The sequence below is a fragment of the Nicotiana tabacum genome, chromosome 19 (assembly GCF_000715075.1).
Source record: "Nicotiana tabacum cultivar K326 chromosome 19, ASM71507v2, whole genome shotgun sequence".
Classification (NCBI taxonomy): Eukaryota; Viridiplantae; Streptophyta; class Magnoliopsida; order Solanales; family Solanaceae; genus Nicotiana; species Nicotiana tabacum.
In genome coordinates this window covers 101255582-101282537 of record NC_134098.1, presented here as the reverse complement: position 1 = coordinate 101282537, position 26956 = coordinate 101255582, and the positions used below count along the sequence as shown (strand labels likewise).

General features: G+C 38.9%; 1 protein-coding gene across 1 annotated transcript; it reads right to left on the bottom strand.

Annotated features, from left to right (window-relative positions):
- Positions 1–408: 408 nt before the first annotated feature.
- Positions 409–26956, bottom strand: LOC107817010 (BEACH domain-containing protein C2-like). The gene is made up of 31 exons (XM_075238281.1): positions 24773–26956; positions 23418–24202; positions 22234–22938; positions 21415–21549; positions 20601–20705; positions 20129–20242; positions 19107–19183; positions 18125–18206; positions 16819–17136; positions 15565–16187; positions 13907–13991; positions 13558–13752; positions 12574–13119; positions 12317–12460; positions 11760–12236; positions 10949–11094; positions 10165–10234; positions 9991–10074; positions 9696–9752; positions 8584–8652; positions 8424–8510; positions 8229–8345; positions 7710–7859; positions 7206–7290; positions 6993–7113; positions 6702–6798; positions 6501–6614; positions 5315–5684; positions 3742–4523; positions 3350–3472; positions 409–955 (listed from the first exon to the last, which is right to left on the bottom strand). The coding sequence occupies exons 1-31, from the start codon at positions 26673–26675 to the stop codon at positions 881–883; spliced, it is 8841 nt and encodes a 2946-aa protein (XP_075094382.1). The 5' UTR covers positions 26676–26956; the 3' UTR covers positions 409–880.

Genomic DNA, 26956 nt, shown 5'->3' with positions numbered 1-26956 from the left:
CCCCCCCAACCTCAGGTCAGGAGAAAATCGTAGTAAATTTTCAATTCTATTCTCTATCTTTAAAGCCTGGAACGCAGGTAGAAGTTGCATCAACTATAACTCCTCATCGCTGTTTACTGTTCACGAGTAATAAACAAGCATCTGAAAAGGTACAGTTACAAGTAAAAACTAACATATGTTCTATGAAAATGCTTCTATAGTCAATTTTGCCCTAAAGTTATGGGCATTACACTTGCATCGTTAACCAACTGACCAGCAGGATTCAGTATAGCAACTAAGGTTCGTAGGAAAATTATATACACATACACATTTACACACACCTGTGTAACACGTGTGTGTCTCAACGACGTCTCAATACCAAAATAAGAAAAGAATTGTAAGGCAAAAATAATGATGAACAGAGAGAAGTAGCTAAATAAACATGTAAAAAAGCACATCTTACAAGATAACATTTACAAGGGAGTATCTTGACTGTGATTCCACGACACTGAAGTCCCAATACAGTGATTGAGGAAGGGGAAGAAAAGATCAAATGGCTAAATTTCCTATACTCTAACATCAAACAATTGGACGGCATGTACAACTATATCGATCAAAACAATAAAAATAAAAATGCTGAACCCAGTAAAAAAAACTACTGGACAGCCCTGTGGTTTACCTATTACAGTACACTCATGTTACATGTCAATGTAAAACATTATCCTCGTTGCACAGTGACTATGATACAGTCAAGAGAAGGAGCCGCTGCGTGTCAGTTATGCATCCAAAGTTTTCGTATTTGATGCATAGCACTTTTCATCTTGTAAGATATGAATGGGATTTTTACCAGGAGAAACTTTGGTTAACCCTTGGTGAATCAAAGTCCAATTTCCTGAAACTTTCACTTTATAAGAGGGCTGAGTCCATCACCTTCCCAACCCAGCTTAAGCATTTGATCCACTACCTTCAAGCTCAACTGCATATGATATGGATAGAAAGTCAACTAAGATGTTTATAAGCTATAACCCCCCCCCCTCTCACCATTCTCCACTTAAATACAGGGCTTGGTCCACAAATTAGGTTCAAACTCGTGATATGCACATACCAAACATCTTGCCTTGTTTGCCATTGACCAAAGCCCGGGGAAATCAGGATAAACTCTTAATTTAGAAGAATGACATTAACAGAGAATTTTCAAAAGAAATCCATTTTGATATTCATAAAATTTATTAATCACTAATTTCCACAGTGGTGTTTGCACAGTCTAGCACAAAATGGCATAAGTGAATCTAGGAGCTAATTCGTCGTAGATAACTAAGTTCCAACTGTATAAGCCTAATTGCCTAAAGGTTCTTTTTGCAGTTATAGGAACAAACTCCATTTAAATCAAGTGTCAAACTTACTATTGTGGTTGTGCAACAAGGAATCTCTAACTAAAGTGGGAAGCGCTTCTCGCCATGGAACTCATGTCAACAGGGGCTTTGCAGTCATTTTCCAGTATTTAATACAGTAAATTTTCTTCTACCTTATAAGGGAATGGAACTTGGTTGTTCCTTTTGTTCGTTTCTCTCTTCTTCTTTTTTGTGGGGCTGGCCAGGTGGGCATAGGGAAGAGAAGGAATTTCATGAAAGAGTTAAGAGTGTGGCACAGACAAGTGAGGATATGGTAGATTAGAATTCACCTTTTATAATGTATTGTTTAATGGTTATAGCACTCACATCTTTTTCATTAATAGAAACATTCAAACAAGGAATTAGAATTCACCTTTTATAATGTATTGTTTAATGGTTATAGCACTCACATCTTTTTCATTAATAGAAACATTCAAACAAGGAAATGCTATTCCACAGAGAAGTTTTAACATAATTATCCAATTAAGAGAAGGCTCTCAGGATGAAATGGCTATGGAGGTATTCTCAAGAACCCCAAACCTTATGGGGTAATGTGATCAAAGCCAAATATGGTGAGGAAGACAAGTGGATAACAAAGGAAGTAAATACAGCATATGGAGTTAGCTTATGGAGATCCATCAGGTCACTCTGGCCTATTCTAAAGAACCACTCATCCATCAAAATGCAAGATGGCAATAAAACCTCCTTCTGGAAAGATAACTGGTTGGGAGATGGATGCTTAAAGGACCTCTACCCTGATATGTATGTTCTGGCACAACATCAACACAACACAGTAGCTGAAATGTGGTCCCCACAAGGATGGACACTTGTTTTTAGAAGAAGTTTGAATGATTGGGAGGTGACCAGAATGACTGACTTCTACAAACATCTGGAAAGATTCATAGGTTTACAGAGTGGGGTGGACACAATAAGGTGCCAGGGAAATAACAGTGGCAAGGAAATAACAGTGGCATCTATAAGGTGAATACAGCATACAAGATCCTGAATCAAACTAAAGATTAATAACTGGCCTTGGAAGCATATATGGAAAATCAAGATTCCCTATAAGGTAGCATGTTTTTGTTGGTTACTAGCAAAGGAGGTGGTTCTGACACAAGACAATCTTATAAAGAGAGGGATTCAATTGTGCTCAAGATGTCACTTATGTGGAGAAGATGTTGAGACAATTAGCCATCTATTTTTACATTGCAAGATAACTGACCAGTTATGGAAGATCTTTATTAATCTCAGGGGCATAGCTTGGACAATGCCTAGTAAGATTACTGAAGTTCTTTTCAGTTGGGATGAAGCTGGAACTGGAGCAAGAGACAGAGATATATGGAGAACTATCCCAGCATGTATTTGGTGGACAATCTGGAAAGAAAGGAATTCCAGATGTTTTGAGGATATGAGGATAGAAGAAATTCTGTGCAGAAGATCAAGCTTAATTGTGTTTTGCTTTTTTGCTTTTGGTGTAAACAGATCTATGCAGAAGATACTGTTTCAATCCTAGATGTCCTAGAATCTTGTTAGGCCTGAGGTCCAAGTTTTTTTCTTTTGGCTACTCACTTGTAAATATGATTTCAGTACAACCTATGTACTGATTTTATTATAATATACAATATGTTACCATCTCAAAATTATCCAGTTAAGAGATATTTCATGGGCCCAAGGGTATCCACAAAAATGCAAGTTGACAAGAAATTAAGGTGTGTGGGGCATAAAGAGCCAACAAAAATGCACCAGCCTTCAATGAAAAGTTGTAACATATGCTTCTTTCAATCACTAGATGCTAAACATGGCGTTTATAGATATTAGCATTTCATATATCTAGTCACTTGGAGATATTTTATGAAAGGAAGAAGATAGGGATGGAAACCAAAAGATAGAACCCAAAAATTAGCATTAGCAAAAAACTCTCAACATTTTTTGACAAGGAGCAAAAACCTCTTAACATAAAGAGAAAGTATTCAACTTACGGCGGGATCTGTGAAGATTATCAACTGCTTATCAGCTGTCGATAGCAAGAGATTAGTATTATCCTTGTTCAGAGCCAGAGCCGTAATATCTTGACCCTCTCCAAGCTTCATAATGTGAAAAACCTGCAAGTCAAAACATCAGCTTCTGCTTCATACACACAAGCGAAACAAGGTGAGAAATGAGTGTACTTCCTATCATCAAGCAACTAAGAAAATGGAATTTCAAGTTGCATGGGTCAAAAGGTGCTAAGAAGCAGCATAGACAACCCAGACTTGGCAAAGCAGCAAACAAACTAGATGGTCTGCCTTACAGTTCCTCACTCAGTGATGCCAGTTTTGACGTGGACAGGAAAAGAGAAAAAAATAAGGTCCAAAAGATGTCTTAACTCTACCTTTAAAGTATACATGTCAACGAAGCAGATCGAAGGCACAGAGATATCTAATATATTTCCTTTGCCATTTTCATCTGATTCGACATCAGAATCTCCAGGTCCTGGCTTTTGCCACTTCATAGACTTATTGTCTGATGGTCCATCATTTTCAGCAGATGGATTTACTCCAAGCAATGCATTTTGTCCATCAACAGAAACCTCCATGCAACTAATGGCGGAGTAGAGAGGAAACTGTATTCTAGCAATAAGAATTCCATTAAGAGTAAAGGTGCTTAGTGTTTTATGGAATTTATTCCAAGCCATTATAATTCCATCAGATGACAGACAGACAGAATGTGCCTCCATTCCAACCAGCCTTCTGACCAATCGACCCCTTCTTATAGTATGTAGCAAGACATCTGACGAGCTGGAGCATGAAACCACAATCCCAAGATCTGAACTCACACAGCAGCATAATATTTCCCCAAGATGGCCCCTAAGGACATGTATGGGACCCTCAATTCGATGCCTCTTACTTTTCTCTCTCGAGCTGTTTGGTGTAGTGCTACTGGTTGAAGGTGTGCTTGAACCAGTGGAAGCCTCTGCCGTGCTGCCGATGCGCGGCATTGATGCCCTATTTATTCTCCAGAGAAGCACGGTTGCATCTTTAGACCCGGTAACAAGATAATTGCTATCTGGAGATAAAGCCACGCATGTCACGGGAGCACAATGTCCTCTGGCTACTTCTAAAGTTTTTGCCCCATCTGATGATATCAGCCGCACACTGTTGTCTACATGGCCACCTAGATACAAGTCCAGGAACTATTATTAGTCAGTATGTTTAGGATTCAGCAACAACATAAAGCATGCAATGCTAATCTCGCTTCATTGAAAGGTCTTGCATTCAATCACTTTTTTTTTTCCGCCCAACTAAGGAACCCACTGGCACTCTCACAAATCATGGAATCAGAGGAAATGAAGTAAGAGGCTTCTGCCCTCAAGTAGATAATTTGAGATAAATGAAGAAAATTACAAAATGAGCACTAGTATATAACCCCCCCCCCTCTCCAAGTTCATCCTATGTGGTGGTTCTAACTTGGAATGGAGTTTAAGAAAGAAAGAAAGACTTTTGGAACTTGTGTTCTCAATATTCCATGACATTTTCTTGGCTACAAAAGCATGTCATTGAGGATTAAATGGGAAGTTCAAAATACAGTAAGGCGGCCATTCTTTTAGGAACAGACTAGAAAGGAAAGCATGCCACATGATATGGAGCATAGGGAGTAATTCCTAACTTCATTTGCAAAACATCAAAAGCAGTATATTGGCTGAGGAAATTTGTCTCAGATAAGTGAGTTTTGACCATCAAAGTATTGTTACAGGATGAAGAATTACGCAATCACTTAACCCCCCCCCCCCCCCCCAAAACCAAAAAAACAAAACAAAAAAGGAACAGAAAACCCACAAAAAAAAGGTTACAAAGCAAGCTTACATATAAATGGGTTAATGAACTCAAATATGATACTTTCACAACTACAATTCGATAACTAAAATATTTTGAGATTTAAATAAATAGAATATATATACTGCTTGCCTGTAAGAATTTCTTTGTCACATGTAATTGCAACTATGGATGAGCCTCTGATTCCAGAAGCTGCAAATGCTAGGGCTTGAGGGAAATGCCATTCCTCTGATTCAGAGCCAGTCGGCCCCTTGAACATACGCATGAATGTTCCACCAGCGGAGCTAGCACCAGGTTTTCCGTGTTGAAAGAGGAAAGGTGTTCCCTGGCCATCTGGTGTGTTTGGTTGCCATTTATGCTGAGCTACATGAGCACCTGGAGCATTCATATCAACAATTACAAGTGAATCAGAAGATGCCTGCATCGCTGCAGCAGGTAGGTTACAGCGCTCTGGGTGGGGAACCATATACGGTTTAGCATCTTTAGGATTCCGGAAGATGGTCTGTCAAAATTAAATGAGAAAAGTCCAAGGTTAAATTTGAGTCCACCTATTATGATAATATAATACTTAGTAGCTGAAAATGAGCTGCACTATCCGCTCAAAACTGAATCATAAATTGTCTAAGAAACAAGATACGCTCAGACCTCCACGCAGAAAGGAACATCCAGGCTTAACAACAAGTTCTCTAGATTCATAAGACGAACTTGCTCAAATGAATAGGATACAGCAAGACAAACAAAAAATAAATCGGGGTCTCCAAAGAAGGGGCCCAAGGGAAAAGTGAGACTTGAAAGTTTGACAAAGTACAATACAGAGGCTCAGAATTGGGAATACAGTGCCACATAAGCAAATAAGACATTGGTGATCTTCTGCCACCAAGGTGAAAGGGTAAATCGACTCATAAAACAGGAAGAAAATGACAAAGAAATCATTGTGTTCTACAACCGACCCGGTGAGTTCCTTTTCTTTTCCTAAAGGGGTGAAATTAACATCACCTACAACAATTAAATATTTCACCCCTCTATACGAGCAAAAGATAGACAGTTCTAGACTTACATTTCCCTCATCTAAATTAATCAAAAAGAAAATTACTACTGCTCACTTTAGCCAACTTCAATTTTACTCGTATATATTTTTTGATGAAGTTGAATAATATAAATAAAGGCATCAAGAAGATGCAAGGTTACAGAACAGAGGAAGATATCAGCTCAAATGTACAAAAAAAGAACTATCAAATAACCAATTTTACTCATATATATGTTACACTTGACTTTGAAAACCTTAAAAGGGGAGAACCTATGTATGCAACGAACTTACCTGTAGCTGGAGAACATCTGCCAGTGGCATCCTTTTCATGTGTGGGACAGTAAGAAGTTGAGATGGAGTTTGTCCAAAGTACGCAATCTGATCTTGCATAGCACGCTGCTGGACCTTTTGACAAGATTTAAGATATAAAAGTTACTAGTATTCAAGTTATGTGGGATAATTAAAGCAAAAAGAACAGGAAGTGAAGCATACTGGATCAGTTATCTTGTCAATATCCACTGTTCCTTCATACGTCAAGTAAAAGAAAACATTATTTGCCTGTATAGCTTCTTTTCCTCGTTGCTTATACCTGAGTATGCAAAGAATATCTTTTAAAAAGAAAAGAGAAGGAAAAAGAAGAGACAACATTTAAGGGGAAAGTCACTTTTGATGCATCCAAAACAACTCCTCACACTTCGAAAATCTCAAGGAGAGTAACACAGTACATAGGCAAAACCAGATTGTGTAAATGATCTTCTCAAGTGAAAGACAGACAGAACCTACCCAAAAATAAGATCAATCCATTCATGTAAATGAGCAGAGACATGCTCACTCTCAAGTGCCATCCGATTCTTATGAATAAAATCAACTGTGTTCTCAGCCCAAGGTGGAAGCCGCACAGAGTCTGAACAGAGATGAGAAGCAAATGATATGACAGTGCCACGACAAAATTTAGCTTTGTATTGCATCTATATTCAATTAAATTGTATTGCATACCAAGCTTTTCTCCCAACTGTGTTGTACCAAAATCAATTGAATTCTCATTTGTTAGCATCTCCGGAAGATAAAATAGCTCCGGAACCTAGGTATTAAGAAAGATGAAATAAAGATATGACGTATTGAATTTAGGAAAACATGGTGCAAAAGATTTAACTGACTCTAGAAACAACAAAAGAAAACAAATCATAGAATCCCAAATCTATTAGAAGCTGAAAGCATTATCTGCTCCATCTGTTTCCAATTGAATGTTACTTCCCTTTCCAGGACACACCAAATTAATGTCCATAACGGAATACTTTGTCATTTTAGATATCACGAAAAAGAACAACAATTAATCTATCATTTCACTTTAGGACCCACTTGATATAAAACAATCCTAGTTGACTATCCAACTTGAACAAATTATTCTAATCTACATTTCTCTAAAGAATTGAGTAAAGTTAATTAGTGAAACTCAAATTGTAAAAGAATATTGAGGTATAAGTAATATATAGTTCATACCAACTCCTTAACATCACTCATCTCCTCAAGAACACTTTTCCAAGTGGCAGGAATATCTGAGAACATCCTGTCTGCATGATCAAATTTTCCACCTTGGAGCTGAATAGATAGGGTAGTGAAGGGCTCCATCCTGATTAGATAATACAACACCTGGTGTAACATTAAAATTCATACCAAAGGCTTAGAACAGAATCTTTAAAATCATTGCAGCCTATGTTCACACTCAAGTAATGCATATTCAACATATATAACAAAGAACAGAGACAGAATTATCTATGAATCAAACCGAGCCAGAACAAGTAAATAACCAAGAGTGTCAGAAGGTCAAGAGATGAATGAAAATGCAAGCATCTCTAAGGAGATTATTGCTTGGTAGAGTATGCATTGAATGCTGACAGACTCGTCAACTAATATGTTGAATTATTCAGGACATCCAACAATATAGAGAGGTATAGTCATCCCTCACAATAGTTTAAAATGACTTAGGACAACCAAATGCAAGTGAGAGAAAGAACATACTGTTCCTGCACTTGAATAATGTGAGCCATAGTGGAACTTTGGGATGACAGGATCATCAAAGCTAGAGTATCTCTCTTGAAACTTCCTTAACCGATCAGGATTCAATGCTCCAACTGGCTGCACGTATACATTTCATATGTCAGCCATATAACAACCTGGTGATGATTTGACACGTGAAATATTATATATGCCAACCTTTGAGAGGTCTCGGTAAGAAGATGGATTAGCAAGATCCAAGTTGGTTGATGTATAATCGGATATGACCCAGGGGAATACAGGATACTGCAAAACCGACGGAAAACTGGTCAACTTAGCATGTGATTCCTCTCGAGTCCTCACAATGAGAAAATGGTACCTGAGTAATATCATTGTAACTACGTCCGGCCAGTGTGTTAAGATGCATTAGATACTCAAAGTTGCTGATCTGAAAAGATACAGATTAGCAAATTATGAATCTGTGTGACAAAGGAAAATGAGCACTTGAAGTTGAAACTAAAGGATTGTGGTGGATATATATTGTTAGATAATGCGCTTGCCCATAATTGGCTCAGTAAGCATTTCCAAGGGGGTTTTAAGGTCCTGAGCTAATCCAACCATCGTCTTAAGATATTGGTCAGATGTTTAGATTCTTTCACATGGTACCAAAACCATTCTTTCATGTGGTAACCATCATTTGATAAGCACATGCTCACACTACATGGTACCAAAACCACTCTTTCGCATGGTAACCATCATTTGGCTCGTATGGTTTGCAGAGGGTTTGTGCTATTCCACTCACTGCTTCAAGACTCTTTTTTTCTTTTTCTTTTTTTGGGGGGAGAAAAGAAATAGTAAATTGCTTTAATTTTTTAGGTTGGACGCTTAGATTTTCTCTCATGGTATTAGAGTCAAATGTTGAGCCTCTGTTTTTCTACAACCATTTTCTCAATACCTATACTATCGCACTGAGCTTCTCTCTACTCAGCCCATTGAGCTACTAACTTTACTCCAAGCCCAATCTTTAACCTATTGAGACTAATCTCTCTCTCTCTCTCTCCAGACCCCCATTTCAACCTGCTGAGCATTCTTCAGCCTGTTGAGCTAGTTCGTCTTCTCAACAAAGAGAAAGAGAGAGAGAGAGAGAGAGAGAGAGAGAGAGAGAGAGAACAAAGCCGGAAAAAATGCAAAAGAAGAGAGAAATCATCAATTCGCATGTAGGGTACGGGTGGGAGTTTAAAATGCATTTGTTCCACATTGGATGTATAAGGTTAAGGGTTGGCAAAAGATTTTAATGTTCTGACTACCCTACCCATTCCACCGATTGCCTTTAGAATGTGGGTTGCATGCTCTCTCTCTCTCTTCCTCCCCCTCTCCCTCTCCCTCTCCCTCCCTCTCACTCTCACACACACACACATACACTGAATTTTCATTTTCTTCTTCCCCTTTCCCCGAAATAGATAGTAGTGAAATTTCAATTTTCAAACATACCTCCCAGCGAGCCCAACGTTCCATGAGTTGAGTTCTTTTAAGAAGTTGTTCAGGTCTCTGCAAGAGGAGAAGTGGCATAAACATATAACCGGATAGAAGATTGGTCGATGTTAAAGAAAGCAGAAACTCTTGTTTGACCATGAAGATTCAAGTCTTTCTGCAGTGTAATTTTGTATGGATATGGATACAAGTACAATATGTCGAGCACGGCTCACACATATTATTGCAAACTAACTAAAAACCAAGTTTGTGCATCTGCTATAGACCAATGATTAAGCAACAGAGAAGTAGAAACCTGAGTTGCGAGGTAGATATTGTTCAAATGAGAGGGACGAGTCTGAACGATAGCTCGATATGCATCTCTTCTTGCCTCAGTACTCTGTTGCAAAAATCAAGGAAATTAACCTAATTGTTGAAGTAATATAAAAATAAGAGCATGATATCATAACAATGTAGTAGAAGGTAATACCCCAAAGTCAAAGAAGAAGTTTGACCGGTCGACCATAAATAATTCCAATGCACTTCTCCTTAGAAGATATCTGTAAAGACAAAAAGTCAGGTAAAATGGCCGCTAAAGAAAGAAGACAACTTTCTAAATAAACAAATGTCAACTAAAGCAAAATGGTGTGCTTCTACCTTAGAAAATTTAGACTGATTAGTGAAATAATCACTTCACAACACACATGGGGTCCATAAGTGAACCCTCCTGGAAAAATCACATAAGAGAAAGCAAGAATCTAGCAAAGGGACTAATGATTTCAACAAAGTGAGCAGCATGTGAAATGTGACTGAAATGTGTAAGAGAGCTGGCAAGTCCTTTTTCCAGCTTGAAATGTGACCAACATGTGAAAGAGTGAAAATCTCCTTTCAAGCTTCCAACTGAATGAAAGACATACCAAAGAAAAATATGTTTCTTGACATTCTTGATTTATTTATGTAATCCTATCTATGTTTATAAATATCAGAATTCTATTCTCCATTTGTTATGCTTTGGATATCTATTCTACTCTTTGTTTAAAAATATAACACTATCATAGTCTCAACCAACTAGAAGATTCTCAACTATACAATGAAACAGTAACTGAATCTCTCCGCAACCAGCAGTGGAGAAGGTCAAAGAAAAACTACAAATCAATAAATGGGAATGAGCACCTCAAATTGTAGCACAGCTGCAATCAAATGAGGGGGTTCTCAAATAATTTTGTCCTTGCGATGTCTGAATAGATCTAAAACAGAAACATCATTACTCTCACCTTCTGCTATATATCTGATGAAGGGAAGAGATCAACCAGCTTCGATCCTTTTCTTGAACTTTCTCTTCACTGCTGCAATTAAGACCATCCCCAACAACACTGGTCCCGATGTTATCAACAATAAAATTTATTCTCCTCGTAGTAATCTGAAACAAGAAATCATTTCACATGTTTATAACTTTCACTTATAGTTAAGAAGAAGATTAGGCAATCTTGTGTCCTAACTTACAAAAAGATAACCTGTCCCCTACAACTACAAACTTTACAATCCAAACAAAGACAGTCAAAACATTAAAGGACACCATTCAAACAGATTTTTTACCAAGGAGACAATGTATTTTTTTTTTATGACCGAGAAATCCCCGAGGGCCAGCGACGCACGGTTATAATCTGAAACTTAGAATCTAATTGGACTAGAAATGATCCCCCGTCCCCAAATGCAACGCCAGCTGATGGCCCATTTGCAGGGGCGCGGGGAAACCTTCAATTTCAAATACTTTCACCAGATTGCAGTTACTCAATTGACATTCAAACCCTTCTTCAATTCACTAATCTCTTTTTTTTTTAATCAGTAATATGCAAATTTTATTCACAGAAGGCAGCACCAACATGCTGACGTAGTATGTACAACTTCTTCAATTCACTAATCTTCCAGTCATCCTTTTCTCTTTGAGGCAATTGAGTTTCAAAAGATGTGTGCACTTCAGAATGCCACTCATTGAAAAATTAGCAGCTTATACGTAATCAGCCAATAACCTTATTAGTTAAGGAAATATTTCGTAAAAAGCATATTTTTGATCTGCGAACTTACTTGGAAAGTTCCTCTAGAAACCTTCAATGGCCTGACCATTGATGATGGAAGCTCAAGGACAATCCTTTCGTCATGTTCACTAGGAACATAACCAGGGGCAACTGCTGAAGGACTCTGCACCATGTCTTGGTGGTTAGTAACTGGAGGGTCTCCAGATTCTGAAGATGTCCCCGGTGGCTGAACTGTTCCAGATATTCTGTTCTGAATGTCACCATGATGTTCCATGTCACCTACTTTACTGTCCAAGTTGGGATCATCTTCCTGTTCATAATCCTCGTGCACTGGCTCAATGGAAATAGCATCTGCTGCCAAAAGAGAGGCTTTTGATGGACTGATTGTTTGATCTTCCCCCTCTTTTAAACCCGTATGATCAGCATAATCTGCAGCAGAACCAAAATGATCTGACCCTCCATAGTTCCTTCTCAAACATCTCCGCATTCTTGCAGATGTTTCCATGTTATCCAGCTTCCAGTAAACCTACTCGAAAACATATTCATTAAATCCTAGGTTGTACAACCATTGATCAGACAAATACAACAAAGCAGCAAGTTACATACACGCTGAGGATTGTACAGACAATCACTAAATGGGCCAAAAAGACTTTTAATCTCTATCAAGCTACGGATAAGTTTTCTCCATTGGCGTATTCCGGTATACAAGCGATGCTGAGCAATTACGTTCACTTGTGTCCGCCTCTCAACCTATAACCACATAGCCACACAAGGAATCATATAATGAACCTCAACAATGATAATGAGACCAGTTGTATGGACTTATCAAAGAAAAAGACTAGTGGCATATATATGAAGAGGACCTCTGATCTTTGCATGTTTCTCGCTAAAGCTAAACTTCCAACAAGGACAGCAATGAATTTGTAAGACAGAGCATTAAAATCTTTCCCATAGACTGATTTAGTATCAACTGACTGCAAACATTCCATCCAGGCCGTTCCCATGGCTTCAGAAACATTCCATCTCTTCACGCGTTCCATGTCGCTTCTACTCCGTCGCTGTGCAGATGTAGCCATTGCCACTGCGCTGAGACCTCTTCCTGATCCTATCTTTGCATTGCGTTCAAGGTCTCGTGCAGCAGCCAATGCCGCTGCTTTTGCTGCCGCCTTGTCCTTGGGAATAGCTGGAGATTTGCTAGGTGCCTCTATCGGTTTCTGAAAACTTGAAAATGTATGAAGTCTAGCCGCTTTGCGCTCTAGCAATGAAGAATCCCGCTTGAGATGTGTGGTTGTTGCTGGTGCTGGAGCTTCTCCTCCAGCAGCGCCAGCAGCTAGCATTGCCAGTGCCATAGCAGCAGGTGGAGATGCAAAAGCAGCAGCCCAGCTAGGGGAGATCATAGAAAGAGCAGCCTGGATAAAAGAATATCTTAGTTCTTGGAGATTTAACATATACAGAAGACTTTAGTAAGTTCATAGATGCAACTGACTAACAAAATGCAGCAGCATTTGCGAAATGTTTCTGTGGCTGAAGAGAGAAAGACTGTATAAACGAAAGTGGAATTTATTAATCTGCGGTTACAGAAATAAAAGAGATCAATTTAAGTGACCGACAAAATAGAAACTGCAGACATGGATAGCGACAGAACAGAAAGCCAACCACAAAGCCTTATGCTGGATGTGCCAGATTCTAATCAAAAAAAAAAAATACATGAACAATTATGGATAGTTGTAACGACCATGTCATTTTATTCAACATTCATTCGACAAACTCCAACTCCACAAAAAGATTACAGTAAAATCTAGAGCTGAAATTCCATCACTATGTACATGGAAGTCTAATATATCTACCTCAAGGGGCAAGGCATCTGCAGCCAATGCTCGGTCATCAACAACAAAAGGATTTGAACCATCTGCAGTTGCCAGTTCATGAATTCCTGCCAAGAGGGGCCGCCACCTCCTTAAGGCTGCAATAAAAGGTGGTAAGATAACTTCTAGATATTGCTTCCTTAGAGGAGTTCGATCCCTACCAACAGCATGCCAGACCTGCAACATACAGGTGAGAGAAACATGAATCAAAATACTGAAAGCACCAGAAACAAAAGTGTACAGCTAAACTATAAGAACGACAGAGTTCTATCTTAAACCTCTGTATAAATTGTTGACTCAGACAGGTCTTCTAGATAGATATAATACTAACCTCAGAGAACATGACACAGGAGGCAACCAACACTCTCTGTCTTTTGGACTCAGAAATAGGCATGTTGAGAATTGGTGAAAGCACACTGTCCAGAGAAAATGAGAATGAGTGGGATACCAATTAGAATGAACTGGGAAGTTAGAATAAAATATTACTAAACAAACATCTGGCCGCGCTGACAACTAGCATAAAAGATAATCTAATTTACTAATTTTTTGTAACATGTAGTCACGGGTAAGGGTAACTCAGTCCACCAAGGCTTAGGCGGATGGGAAGAAATCACCTAGTGTTCTGTGTCTCTGTTGGAATTTGAACACTGGTCTCTACGGTTTTGACCTAGTTCATTGACTATTAGGCAACACCCTATGGTGCCAAAAATGTTAGTCTAACTATGATGAAGAAATATAAGCACACGGCCATAAGTACCGACACAACATCACTCAAGAAATAGACTAACACAAAAGGAGAATATCAAGTAAAGTGGATGCCAATCTTGTCGGAGAAACTTAAAATTGGCAATGGAAACCAGCAAAAAAGAAAAACCAAAAGAAAAATACTAACATGTTGACATTACCAAAAGTTAGAAGCTAATGCCAATGAGTATTGACATAGATAAATGGCAATCCAGAAGGTTTTTTCTGACATTAGAAAAGCCAACAAGTATTGGGGTTGATAGAAAAAACTTCTGGATTGCCAAAAATATTGGCCAGAGGCGCGCGCCGCTGGAATGGTCATGGACCAAAAGGTCATCAGAAAGGACACTAGAGTGCTGCCGAGAGAGCCGTGGCACTGTCGGAATGGCCATTAGAAAGATGGAGCAGCCACTCATCGGAGATAGGAGCTGATGTCACCGGAGAGACGAAAACATTGAGCGGGTTCTACCAAAATCGTAGAGACTTTGATACCATGTGAAGAAATGAAGTTGACACTCGTTATAATGAAATAAAGATACACCTATTTATAGGTGTGAGATACACTTGCATCTCATATATAACCAATGAGGAACTAACATCATGCTAACACTTGACATTCGAACATTTCTGTAAGGACGCAACTCAACATTAACGTTAAACTCTTTAACACGCTAACAACCTTTATTAAGAATGCAATGTTCTGAACAGATGGATTTAACTGAGGGTTGGAAAAAAATATAGAAATGATCAAAGTGACAAGATATTGTTTCTACCCAAGTGCTCTGAATTGGACACCAGCAAGAAAATAAGAATATCTGTTCTCAGTGGTGGCAGCGCAAGAAGTTTATATAAGGGGATTCAAAAAATTCTAAAATGTCACAGTTGGGATCTGAACTTGTGACCTAAAGCAACTTTTGAACCCCCATTACCACTTCACTAGAATCTTCCCTTATTTCAAGGGGATTCATCAGTTTATATATAACCAATTGCACAGTTTGATATTCCTTCGAAGTGGTTCAATTGAACCCCTTTACTTATACCTAGCTCCGCCCTTATTCTCAGAATATTTCAGTGCTTTTTTTTTTATGAAGAATATATCAGTACTTATATTTCTTTCTATACAGTACCTTTACCAGAAATCTTGTGCATATGCAAAAAATAATAAATAATTAAAAAGAGAAACAAAACCAAAAAGAAAGAAGAGGAGAATTGAGTAGCTCTCAAAAAGGGTCAGCATATGCATACCTCCACAACAATGAGGATCGTGGTTTTCTTGATGGTATACGAGCATTAACGTCTAAAATAGAAAGATTGCTAGTCTGTCTACGGAAACCCTCTGACGTCCCATCTTCTGTGTTTCCATGCCTCATTAACATCTGATTTCCACCATCATCTTCTTCCCTTAATGAGACAAGCACCATGCGCAGCATGCAAAGAAAAGGCTGGTCACTGTCTAACAATTGGTATAGTGCTGCCATGCCTCCCATTCCAGTACCTGATCCTCCTCCAATACCAAGACCACCACCCAGTCCAGACTCATCTAACAACAGTGCTTCTAGCATTGCAACCGACTTCTTTATTAAAGGAAGTTCAATCCAGTTTCCATCAGCATCTTTTTCCAATGCAAAATTCCAAGCTTCCCAACCACTGCCACCACCACCAATTACTGAGGTGTTTGAGGGAAGGCCAACTCCATACCATAATCGACTCCTGTATTTCCACCCCTCAGCTAAATCCAAGGCACAGCTGCCATATGACACAAATGCGCAAGAAACAGATTCATAAGGTTCAGCAGCTGCTGCTGCAGCGAGTCGTTCCATCACAGTTGCAGATATCTGTCCATTAGGATCGGCCATTGATGCAAGAACCTAGTAGAGATCAGCAATTACTCAGTAAACTAAGTCCAATGAAGACAACAACAACAACAACAAACCCAGTGTAATCCCACAAGTGAGGTCTGGGGAGAGTAGTGTGTACGCAACCTTACCCCTACCTTGCGAAGGTAAAGAGGTTGTTTCCAATAGACCCTCAGCTCAAGCAAAGCACAGTTACAGCAGTATTTAAAAAGAAATACAGTGGCTAAGTCCAATGAAGAAGAAACCAAATATAATATCGTAAACTGTTACAAACACCTAACATGGTCTCCGGACAAATAAGTTAGAGAGCATTATAAGCATGACTGAGTGAGGACTACACTGCATTCTTAACCCAATTAGCAGTGAGACTGGCGTTTTCCGAAATAATTACATGTAGTGTAAGCGAAAATGCAGCAACCACAGTCACAACTGATAATAGTTTATAGAAGACACAGGAAATAGAGAACATCTAGAGATACAGACAAGACATAGAAGCAGAAAAACTCCAATAGGACTGCCAGGAAAATATGCACATTACAGGCGGTGGAAAAAGAAAAATAGAAGATCTGCGGACTGATATGAACACTTAGTACTAGAAGAAGAGGAATTATTCACACTCAAGCATAAGTCAATAAGTACATACATCGAGTGAAAGTCTCCCAGAGCCATTGGATTTACGTTCAGCTACAGTTTCAGGAGGATCTCCACCAACAGCACTTGCAGACTGACTACCTACAGGCACAACATTTGAAAGGGGGGAAACAGAACCAGCAGGAACACGTGAAGTCCTGTAAAGTTTGCTCTGCAGCCTCAGATGGTCTTCAACAAGCATTAAAATCACAATAGCATTCTCTACCAAGGCAACAGAAAGTTGAGCCGCATTTTCTGCTCCCATCTTAGCATCCTTAGCGGACAACCCTTCAGCTGCCACACCAGCGGCTGCTGCCGCAATAACTTGGGTCTGTGGAAAAAGAAAAACTGGATGTAGACATTGTTGTAGTTTCCGCAAATGTTAACGTCAACATTAGGATGCAATTAAAAAATTACTTTACTTGTCAAAGGAAAAGTTTAGGATGAATTTATTCAGAAAATAACACAAAATTTAACTTCGTCAAGGGGCTAAAACAAATTTTGCTATAGTAATAATTTTAGAAAGGAGCACAGTGACGCCAAGCTAACAAGTAAGCAACCATATTTGTGCTATATTCATACTTTACATTAAAGCATATAGAGAGAGCTCGACATGCAAATCCTCTCTCTCCGCCCAAACAAATTCTTCTTAGAGGTTTCCTGTGTTTCTCGTTTTGTATGGACACCAACTTGGTGCATCATTAGTATAGTTACCCTTACTTATCAAACAGAAAATTACTCAGAATTTAACAAAAATCGGAACTGCCACCAAGGAATGAAAACAAAGTTGATTTTGAAATAAAAACATTTCGAAAGGATCAAGGTGACACCAATGCCCAAGCTAACTACAAAGGAAACCAAATTTGTGCGAAATTCAGACTTCAATTAAGAAATATAGAGAGCTCAACATGCATCCCCCCCCCCCTTTTCCCACACCCCTCCCCCAACTCTGCTGGTGCTTTTATGGTTGTTCTCAAACAAAAATCTACAAATAAAAATGAAGAACACACAGGCATCACCCAGTTAATCCAAGAAATTAAAACAAAAAGAAAAGTCTCTCTGGGCACAAATGTAAGAATATACAATAAAAGCCAGAAATTTTGAAACAGACAACACTAGCAGATTTCTATTAACATCTCAAGTAGCACAAACTTGGCCTCGAGTACTAACTTGCTTTTACCCTGTTCAAAAATCACACTGCAGCAGGTATTTCTGATATCATATGGAAGATAGAAAATCATTAGCAAAAAGACAAGAGGAATATTAAGTCCCATCTTCAGTTTTCACCATAGAGAGCAGAGCTTGAAGAACAAGGTTACCTGAACCTGCAACTCCCGTGCAGCAAAATCCAGCAAGCTGCCCAACAGCCTTCTTTTGAAAATGGGCAGTGACTCTTCACGTCTTGGGACGAATAGATGAGCAAAATTGAAAACTAATGAGAACCCCAAAATTGCCTTTGATAGAAACATAAGATGTTGTCTTTAGACACCACTCACCACACAAGGCACATGAAAATTGAAATGGTCCTTCAAAGGAAATATAGCCCAGACAGGCTATGTTCCCTGATTTAGTAACAACTTAAGCTAAATAAAGAATAAGAATTCACTATCATAGATGGGACAAACACACTGAAAGTTCAAAAAAGTCGATACAGCCAAGTTTCCATTCTCTAGAAATCATAGTCAAGGTCCTGAAGACGTAATGCTTTTCAGCTCTCCGAAGATTAGGTCTGTACGAAGTCGAGTTTTTTTTTTTTTTTTTTGACAAGTAACTAGAATAAACTTCACCATGCAGGTCAACATGACGCTGTTATTAACAGCCAGGCATGCTATTTTCTTTTAATTTAGTCTGTCTTACAGTATGGCAGGTACTAGAACTTAGGCCAGGATATAATTGGAAACAAATTTTATCCAATTTTTACAAAACGCTTGTTTTCGAATATGTATTGTCGATGCAGAATTTCTGACAATGGAAACATCGAGATATGATGAAAACCGGAAGGAAGAGAAAGCTAAACCATATATGATATCCAGTAAGCAGCAGTGAAATAAGCCAAAATCCAAAATTTCCATGTACTTCATTTAAACTGATTGAAAATTGCAATAACCAGAGCAACTTAATGCATGAAGCACATCTAATAACATACTAAATAATTCAATATAGAGTAGATTTATGCAGGAAAAAGGGGATAGTCTACACAATACATGTAGCATTTTGAAAGAAATGACCTTTTCAACAGAAAAATCACTAGAGAAAAATCAAACACTGAGAGCTACTCAATAAACTTGTCAAGTCTAGTACCTGATTCTCTGGTCTCCTGTGCTAGAACCACCCACCATGGAGAGCCATTCTGCACAATGAATTGTAGCTTCAATATCCTGTCCAAAAAAAATTATCAAAAGAAATGTTTGATGCAAATATTAAAATAGAAGAACGATCAGTGCAAGGGACAAAAGAAAGAGCAATATGAAAAATAGTTATAATAAGTTACTGAAGCTTCCTCATTCTTCTTAGGTCAATCAGCAAATGACATAAAACACCAAGAAATCTAACACCTAAAACAAAAGGAAATTCAGGCCAGGAGATGACTCATAATCAAAAATCAGAAAGAGTAGTCATCAAGTACTTATTGATTTCAAAGTAGTCAATCCCATTTGCTCATTGTGGTATTGCAAAATATGAAGGTTGGTAGATATTCATTTATGTAAGTGGATAGATTAGTGAGTATAAGCAAGTCAAGAACCCACATGAGGGGTTTGGTTTTCGAGTGATAAAAAGGGGTTTGTGCCCGTTGCAAGCAAACTCCTCTAGTTTGCACAAGGAAAGCAATTTTGGCATTACGGATGCTGCTTATCCATATCTTTTTACATATTCTTATCATCTCTAATATTTTGACAGTACTAATACCTCTCACTTGTGCCAATTCCCTAATTCCCCATCTTCTCTATATCCCAAGTTAGCTGTCTTAATTTGAACAAGCATGTGAGTTGATAAAAAATGAAATTAGTGCAGTACTATAAATATAACTAGAAAGAACAAAAAATGTCTGAAGAATCAAGGACTGACACAATCATTCCAAGACTACAACAAATCCATTCAGCTCTCGGTAATAAGACATCTTATTCCTACAATCATTATTATTAGTTGCTAGCTCACCTCTCAGATAGAATCATTCACTCCATTCTTCTCCATCTTAGTGAATACACTCTGTTAGTTAGCATCCTACTGGTGCTACACTTATGTCCTCAATGTTTTTTAAAAATGTAACACAAACCGAGCAGAATGATGTAACATGAGAAAGGAGAATGGTTCACAAAATTTACCTTCCATCCATCCTTCTGACGCATTGAGTGCTCTAACACAATTATAAGAAAGTTGTGTATGAGGTCTTCTATATCTCTCAAGCTTCCTGGGTTTGCATTCTTACTTGCTCCTGTCTGTCACAGAATGATCATAAGAATTAAAGTCAGAATTTACATTTCTTTTAGCCTCTGCTGACATTGAAAAGTTCACTCTAACCACTACGTCACAGGGAAAAGACGTATCAGAAAAGACATTTAGTAGCTCCACCTATGAGCCTCACTTTCAAGTGAGCGAAGGGAAAAAAGTATACCAGTGACCACATGGAAAACTATTCCCGTATACAGATGCATGAGAAGAAATGCAAAACGAGGTGGCAACATGCACAAAAAGTATCAAAATGAAAAACAAAACCGAAATGTATTTGTATCACTCTTCACATGACTCCAAAAAGAAAGCAAAGTAATTCTTTGTGAAATAGCATAAGAAATCTACCTCATAGTTAGATATCAGGATCTCCAATATCCACTCAGGCCATTCATCCATTTTGGTTAGATTGATTCTGTTTTCGGGATGACTGCATGCCATAATCAGAAGATCCTGAAACCAAACAGAAAATTCAAATGAGAGAGAGGTAGGAGAGGAAGAGAAACAACAAGGACAATATAAGAAAGCAATAAATTGACATGAAGCGTCTTATCCTTATTTCTTTTTGGTGCACCCATTCCTGTTTGTATAGAAGATTGGGGTGTTGTTCGTAGAAAACCATATCTTTCTGTAAGGTTTTCTACTTTTTGGTATACATCTTGTATACGGGTGTCCGTTTGCCCTTCATTTGGTAAAATTTTACTTTATAACAAAACACTTATTAGCTGATTGCATTGATTCTCCCATCAAAACAGAACTTGTACATTTAACTAACCACGCAACAATTTTTATATTAATAACAGTGAAACTTACTTGAGGCATAGTTGTTGTCCTAACTGTGAAACTCAATATGACAGCCTATAACCTAATTGCCCCACCACTCACAAAGATCCTTGTTCATCCAGAAGTGTCAGAACCAATGTTATATTTGCCTTAATTCTACAGAAATAGTTCCGATGTAGAAGTTTGATGTTAAATATTCAATTAATGAACTTGGAACCAACCGATAACCAAGTCCTCACTTTAAAAATCATCTAAAACCAGTAAAAAAAATTAAACACCGCAGCCCATGGTAATGAAGTGCCAAGAGCCTACACCCACATCAGCACAAAGAAGATAAGGCACAATAAGCTGTTAGGAAAAAAGGGGCACAATTCAGTACCTGCAGTGCTCGACTTTGCAATTGCTTTGGTGCATATGGAAGTGACCGTAAAAGAATCAATAAAAGTTGGATATGCTCAAACCGATGCCCAGAATCATAGAAGTTCAATCCATCATCTGTTGACGAGGCATTTATCTACATCAGGAGCAAAAAGGCTTCAGATTTGTCTGTGATACATTGCTTAAGCACAGAAAACTCAATAGTAGATAGTATAGCCCAAACACTCTAGCATCTATAGATGAAGTGACTATCTGAATAAGTAACAGAGAGGAAATTCAAAAACCAAACAATGAGGCTTTCAACAAAACTAATCATAAAAAGGATTAAATGAGCCCAACCAAGATATTCAAGAACACCTATACTGATCATAGCATAGACCATGTCTAGATACCCTAAAACTGGTTTTCCCGGAAAAGAAAAACTTAAACTATTAATTGTACAAATAAGAAAGGTCTAGACTGAATTTTCACATCAATATCGCGTATTCAAAATGTGGAATTATTACCCATGAGGTAAATAGTATAATATTGATACGCAGATTATATTCATTTGATTTCTTTTTGTTTAAACCTTATTGGTGACATTGACACTCCAGCACATAAACTGTCAGAAGATAATGCACTGAGTTTCTTTCATTTACTTGAGCATCAGATCCTACGAACGCAGTAACTATCTTATTGAAACACAGCAAAGAAAGGAAATTTTCCTAGAAAAATCCTAAGAGGATTTCCACAAAAAAAAATTATCCACAACAGAATAGAAGTGCAGGAACAGAGTTTCTGAGGAAGCAGCAAATCAAGAGGAAAAGCATATTAATACCGAGGCACCCAATAAAGCTGTGTATACTCTGCCAGTCATGAGCCTATTTGGTGCTGCTTGGAAGGCCTTTTGTAGCGCAAAAAGTAGAAGGGAAACCTTATCATCAAACATGGTACCCCCTCCTTCCAGCAACCCCAAAAGGTTGTTTGTCACATCTGGGGGAGCATGCGTACCAAATTTCAGATAGCCTGATGAAACTAAAGCACCCAAAAGGTTAATAATTCCAAGCACAATTTCATCACTTTTGTCAACATTGTATGCATTATTCCGTGCATTTTCAGCACTTATTGAAAAGCTTATACCCCCCAGGTTTTTTATAAATCCATTCTCTGGGATGGACTGCATCCTCTCGATATTAGACCCAGTAGAAATTGTGGCACCCGCAACACTGGGGGACTCAGATACAGAATCCATTTCACTTAAACTTGTCTCTCTTTCTTTTGTTAATCCAGTTTCACCAACTTGACTACTTTCTGTGGGACAATGCGTCTCAGTATCCAATTCAGTTTCCTGGGCTGATGCAGCAGTATCATCATGATCGAAAGAGGATAAATCATCACAATCACCAATCTTTACTTCGCGCTGCAATAGGACAAGAAGTGTTTCTATACCACCAGACGATAAAAAAGCGTCAGCAAAGGTTTGAGCCCTGGACATATTTGGCTGTACAACCAACCTGTACATGAGATGTAGCACCCTGGCAACCTGAGAGAACCAAATTATATTAGTAGATTCAAGTAGAAAGTCTGGCACATCTGATGGAAAATATCAACTAAAAAATGAAAGTATCAAGAAATTTCTCGTTTAAGATGAAGATTCCATTCCCCAGTGAGCAAAAGGAATAAATGTGACATATTTTTCAAGCCAAACAACCTATGATTCATACCAATATCGATACCTATCCAGCAAGGGAGGAAAAAAAAGCATAACATCACTAAGAACTGTAACTAAATGAATGGAAGTTAAATGAATAGGTCGAATAAAAGGACTGAGACAAGGGGATCCATTGTCTCCCATGTTTTCAATATTAGTTGGAGGCTTTGAGCATGATGATACATAGAGTAGTTGCAGGGAGTATTTGAAATGGTATCTAGGCTTTCCTATAAAGATCAACAAGAAACTTAACTAGCCTAGAAACTTCCTCAACACTCACTATACTTGTATAAGAAAAACGTGCACATTACCTGATTTGGTTGTGGACAATCCACCATGAAACCAAGCAAACAACGGATATCATCTGTAGCTAGCAAAGGAGGGGCAGCCACAACTAAGAGTTCAATAACAACTAAGAGTTCATCAACCAAAGCATTTACTTCACCCACAGGACGTGTTTTCTCATTCATAAATGTATCGGCAGAGTCACCTTCACGAATAGTCCAATAACATCTCCTGCAGCCATCTAGAAGCATCTGAATGGCATTAGCATCACGCATCACAGATGACTCAGTGAAAACCATATCTGCAAGTGAAGAGAGAAGCTTCTTCTGAAGACCATAACTGCATAAGCTCCAAATCCTCAGATCCAGTAGAAGCGTACTGAAAAGCTGCACCTTGAGTGTGTGGTTTTGCTTTTGTGATTGGCACAATGAAACAACTGCTGCTACAAGTGCCTCATCCCCAACTCCATCACGCTTTGCAACATCAAGGGAAGACAAAGTTTGTAGAAGGTAGTTCAAGATTCTTGACAGGACTTCTGGCCCTTTTCTGCGGCTCAACTCTTCATTGTTTCCAGGATGTTCAACGGCTCTAGATATAATTCTGAATATGGGAGCGGCAAGAGCAGTTGTGGCTAATGATAAAGAAAGGCCGCCTTGCTGAGGTTCCAAGCTATTCTCTTGCACATTACTCACTGCCAAAGGAAGTAAGGACATGGGGCCTCCATATGCCAGTGCCCAAAGAGCTTCCGTTGGGCGCATTCTTGTTGCAACATGGACTTGCCCAAGAATTTCTGCAGGCCTTCGAAGCATACCTGAAGAATTCAGAATTATTAACAATAACAGATTGACAACTGTTACATTCTTCAAGCTACAATTAAAAAGAGACAAAATAAACATGCAAAGGACAAACTTTGGTCCCTGACTTATCTTTTACCAAATAAAAGAAAGACAGAGAAGGGGGAGGGGGGTTACATATTCAATTAGTATACAGAAAATATTTGTCAAGCACTGTCCAAAATGATCAAATAAGAATATGAAACTTAAAAGTTCCATTATTAAATAGGAGGCTCTAGAATATGAAACTTAAAACTTCCATTATCTAGTAGGAGGAGAAAGATATGAGTGTGAACAACACAATCACGCAGAGAATTTCCCCTCAACACGATACTGCTACCTCTACCCAAACCTTTTGACCCCCATCTAAAATATACGCATAGTTAAATGAACATAGGCAGGGAAATACATAAGGTGGTCTAGGTATAAAGTTTATAGGATCAGTGGTAGCAACTCTAAAGCATCAAGCTTTGTAGTGATAATCTAGAAGATAATGGACATCAGAATTCAAATTGATATGTGCTGTAAATGTAACAGAATTGTCAAACCTGCTGAACCAGAAGGAGAAGCATCTGGACAAAAACGGCCACTGAGCAAGCCAGGATGATAAAGGAGATGAAGGTATCCAGAGATTTCAGCATCAAGAAGAGAACTTTCTTCAGCCAACTTTTGCACATAGTCATTTGTTGCTAACCACGGCGAGCCAGCTCCATGACCAAAAGAAGAAAGCACATCTCCTCCCCTAGACGCCAAACGTGCCATTTTCTCTGGCCCAATTGGTTCCTTAAAAATGTATACAGGGCCCATCTCAGCAAACAAAGGGCACTGACGACGACGACGTTGTAAACCAGCCATAGTTGGGGGTGGATTAGTCCCAATACAGCAGAATGCAAGTGGCTTGGATATCCGGGGAAAGTCAAATGGTCGACTCTCGTACAAGGATCCATCTATGTACAGCCTCAGTTCACTCTCTGCTTTCCCAAGGAGGCCTTGCTTACAAGAGTGTTCAAGACCAATAAAGTACCAACACTGTGGCTTGAACGCATGAGTGAAATGCAAAGAAGACTTCCTTCCTTTCCCACTACCGCTTTCAACTACCAAAAATTGGGCGTGAAAATATGCTTCAATTCCTTGATTATCAGCTGACAGGAAACTGAAGAGCCGTGGCATGTGAGCTGTGCCTTCTCCAGCCAGTGCACTGGCTGCAGCAGCAGCTGACATTGCAGATGATTTTCCTGACGTGGCAGCTGCAGCAGCAGCAATTGCAGCTGCAGCAGTTGCTGTATTTAAAGTGTCAGCAAAGGACTCAATGTAGATCCATGTAGCAAATGCATATCCATTAGTAAAAGGCCAGCGACTCTCCCCTGGACCCAGCAAGCCAGAGCTTTCACCATCAAATTCAAAGGTACATGCTGGACCGCTTGACTCTTTCCAACTCATGGCCTTCTCCAAGGAAAGCAATAAACGAGCTGCCCACTTAGTGGCAAGTGTTTTTGTGACTACTTGAAACCAACTATGCAGATCCCTTACACTAAGAGAATGTGCAGCTAAGTGTTGAATGCATAGGCATAAAGGAGTCCCATCCCATCTTGAAATTGGTGGCTCTGAAGTAGCAAGATCCTGACTAAAAATCTTTTCAGCCGATTGCAGCAGGACACGCAACAAACCAGCTGTAGAGCACATTGCTCGGTTTCTAGTGCAAGCACGCAAGATAGCAAGCAAACCCTTAACCATGCGAGTCCTAGGCGACATGAGACCTGCAATGTCCCCAATGGAAGGAAGCCAAGGAATGAGTTCAGCCGCCACAATGGCTGCCCTAGAGTTCAACATTACGCTTGGCGGATTATTATCCTCATCATCCTCAAAAGATTCAACCCCTCCCATGGTGGCAAGAAGTGAATCAACTACCAAGAATGCAATAGAGTCAGAGTCATCCTCTCCATTCCCAAAACTCTCGACACCACTCACAACATTTTTCAGCTTGTCCAAGCCTTCAGGCTTTCCCATAATAGCAGAGTCCACTAAATGCAAGAGTTCAGGTTCCACATTTGGCACAGCCTGTTTAGGCTTAGGTTTAGGTGGTGATCCAAATGGAGAATATGCACTATCCCCATATGAATACATACCTGAATCAACCGAAGAAGATGACTGTCTAGTTTCATCAAATTGGCTATCATGGTGCACCTCAATGTCAACAGAACCAACCCCAGATGGGATTTTGCCTAAAGAAAATTCAAACTTGTCCTCAGACAGTCTTAAATGATCAGATCTTGGAGAATGATTTAAGTCCCCAACAATTTTATCTTGATCTTTCAATGAAACATTGTCAAATAGCTCATCATCTACCGTAGGAGCTGAAGAAAAATCAACCCCTTTCAAGACTACATTATTATATACAATATTATCTACATTATCACCACCAACTTCATTTTTGGGTTTCTCCTCTTCCATTCTGCAAACCCAAATGCCTCAAAAATACAATCTTGGAAATAGTATCATAACTATAACGATGGGGAAACTTGAGACATGCACATTTTTTTTTTTTGTTTTCAATAAACGCAGAAGGGGAAACAAAATTTGTAGTCAAGATTTTACCTTTTTCTGAAAGTTGATCCAATATCTGGGATTGAAGGATCAAGAAAATGAAGAATCAGCGAGGGGTGGGGGGAATGGAAGCGAAATAGGGGGAAAGTTGAGCGCGAGAGAAAAGGCCGAGCCAGCCAACTGAAGCT

Excerpts from the sequence above, each read along its gene's own strand:
- LOC107817010 (XM_075238281.1), bottom strand. The coding sequence starts at position 26,675 with ATGGAAGAGGAGAAACCCAAAAATGAAGTTGGTGGTGATAATGTAGAT. Across the intron at positions 11,095-11,759 it reads TTTCTAGAGGAACTTTCCAA|ATTACTACGAGGAGAATAAA; the intron begins GTAAGTTCGCAG and ends TTCTTGTTTCAG. Across the intron at positions 9,753-9,990 it reads ATATCTACCTCGCAACTCAG|AGACCTGAACAACTTCTTAA; the intron begins GTTTCTACTTCT and ends CTCCTCTTGCAG.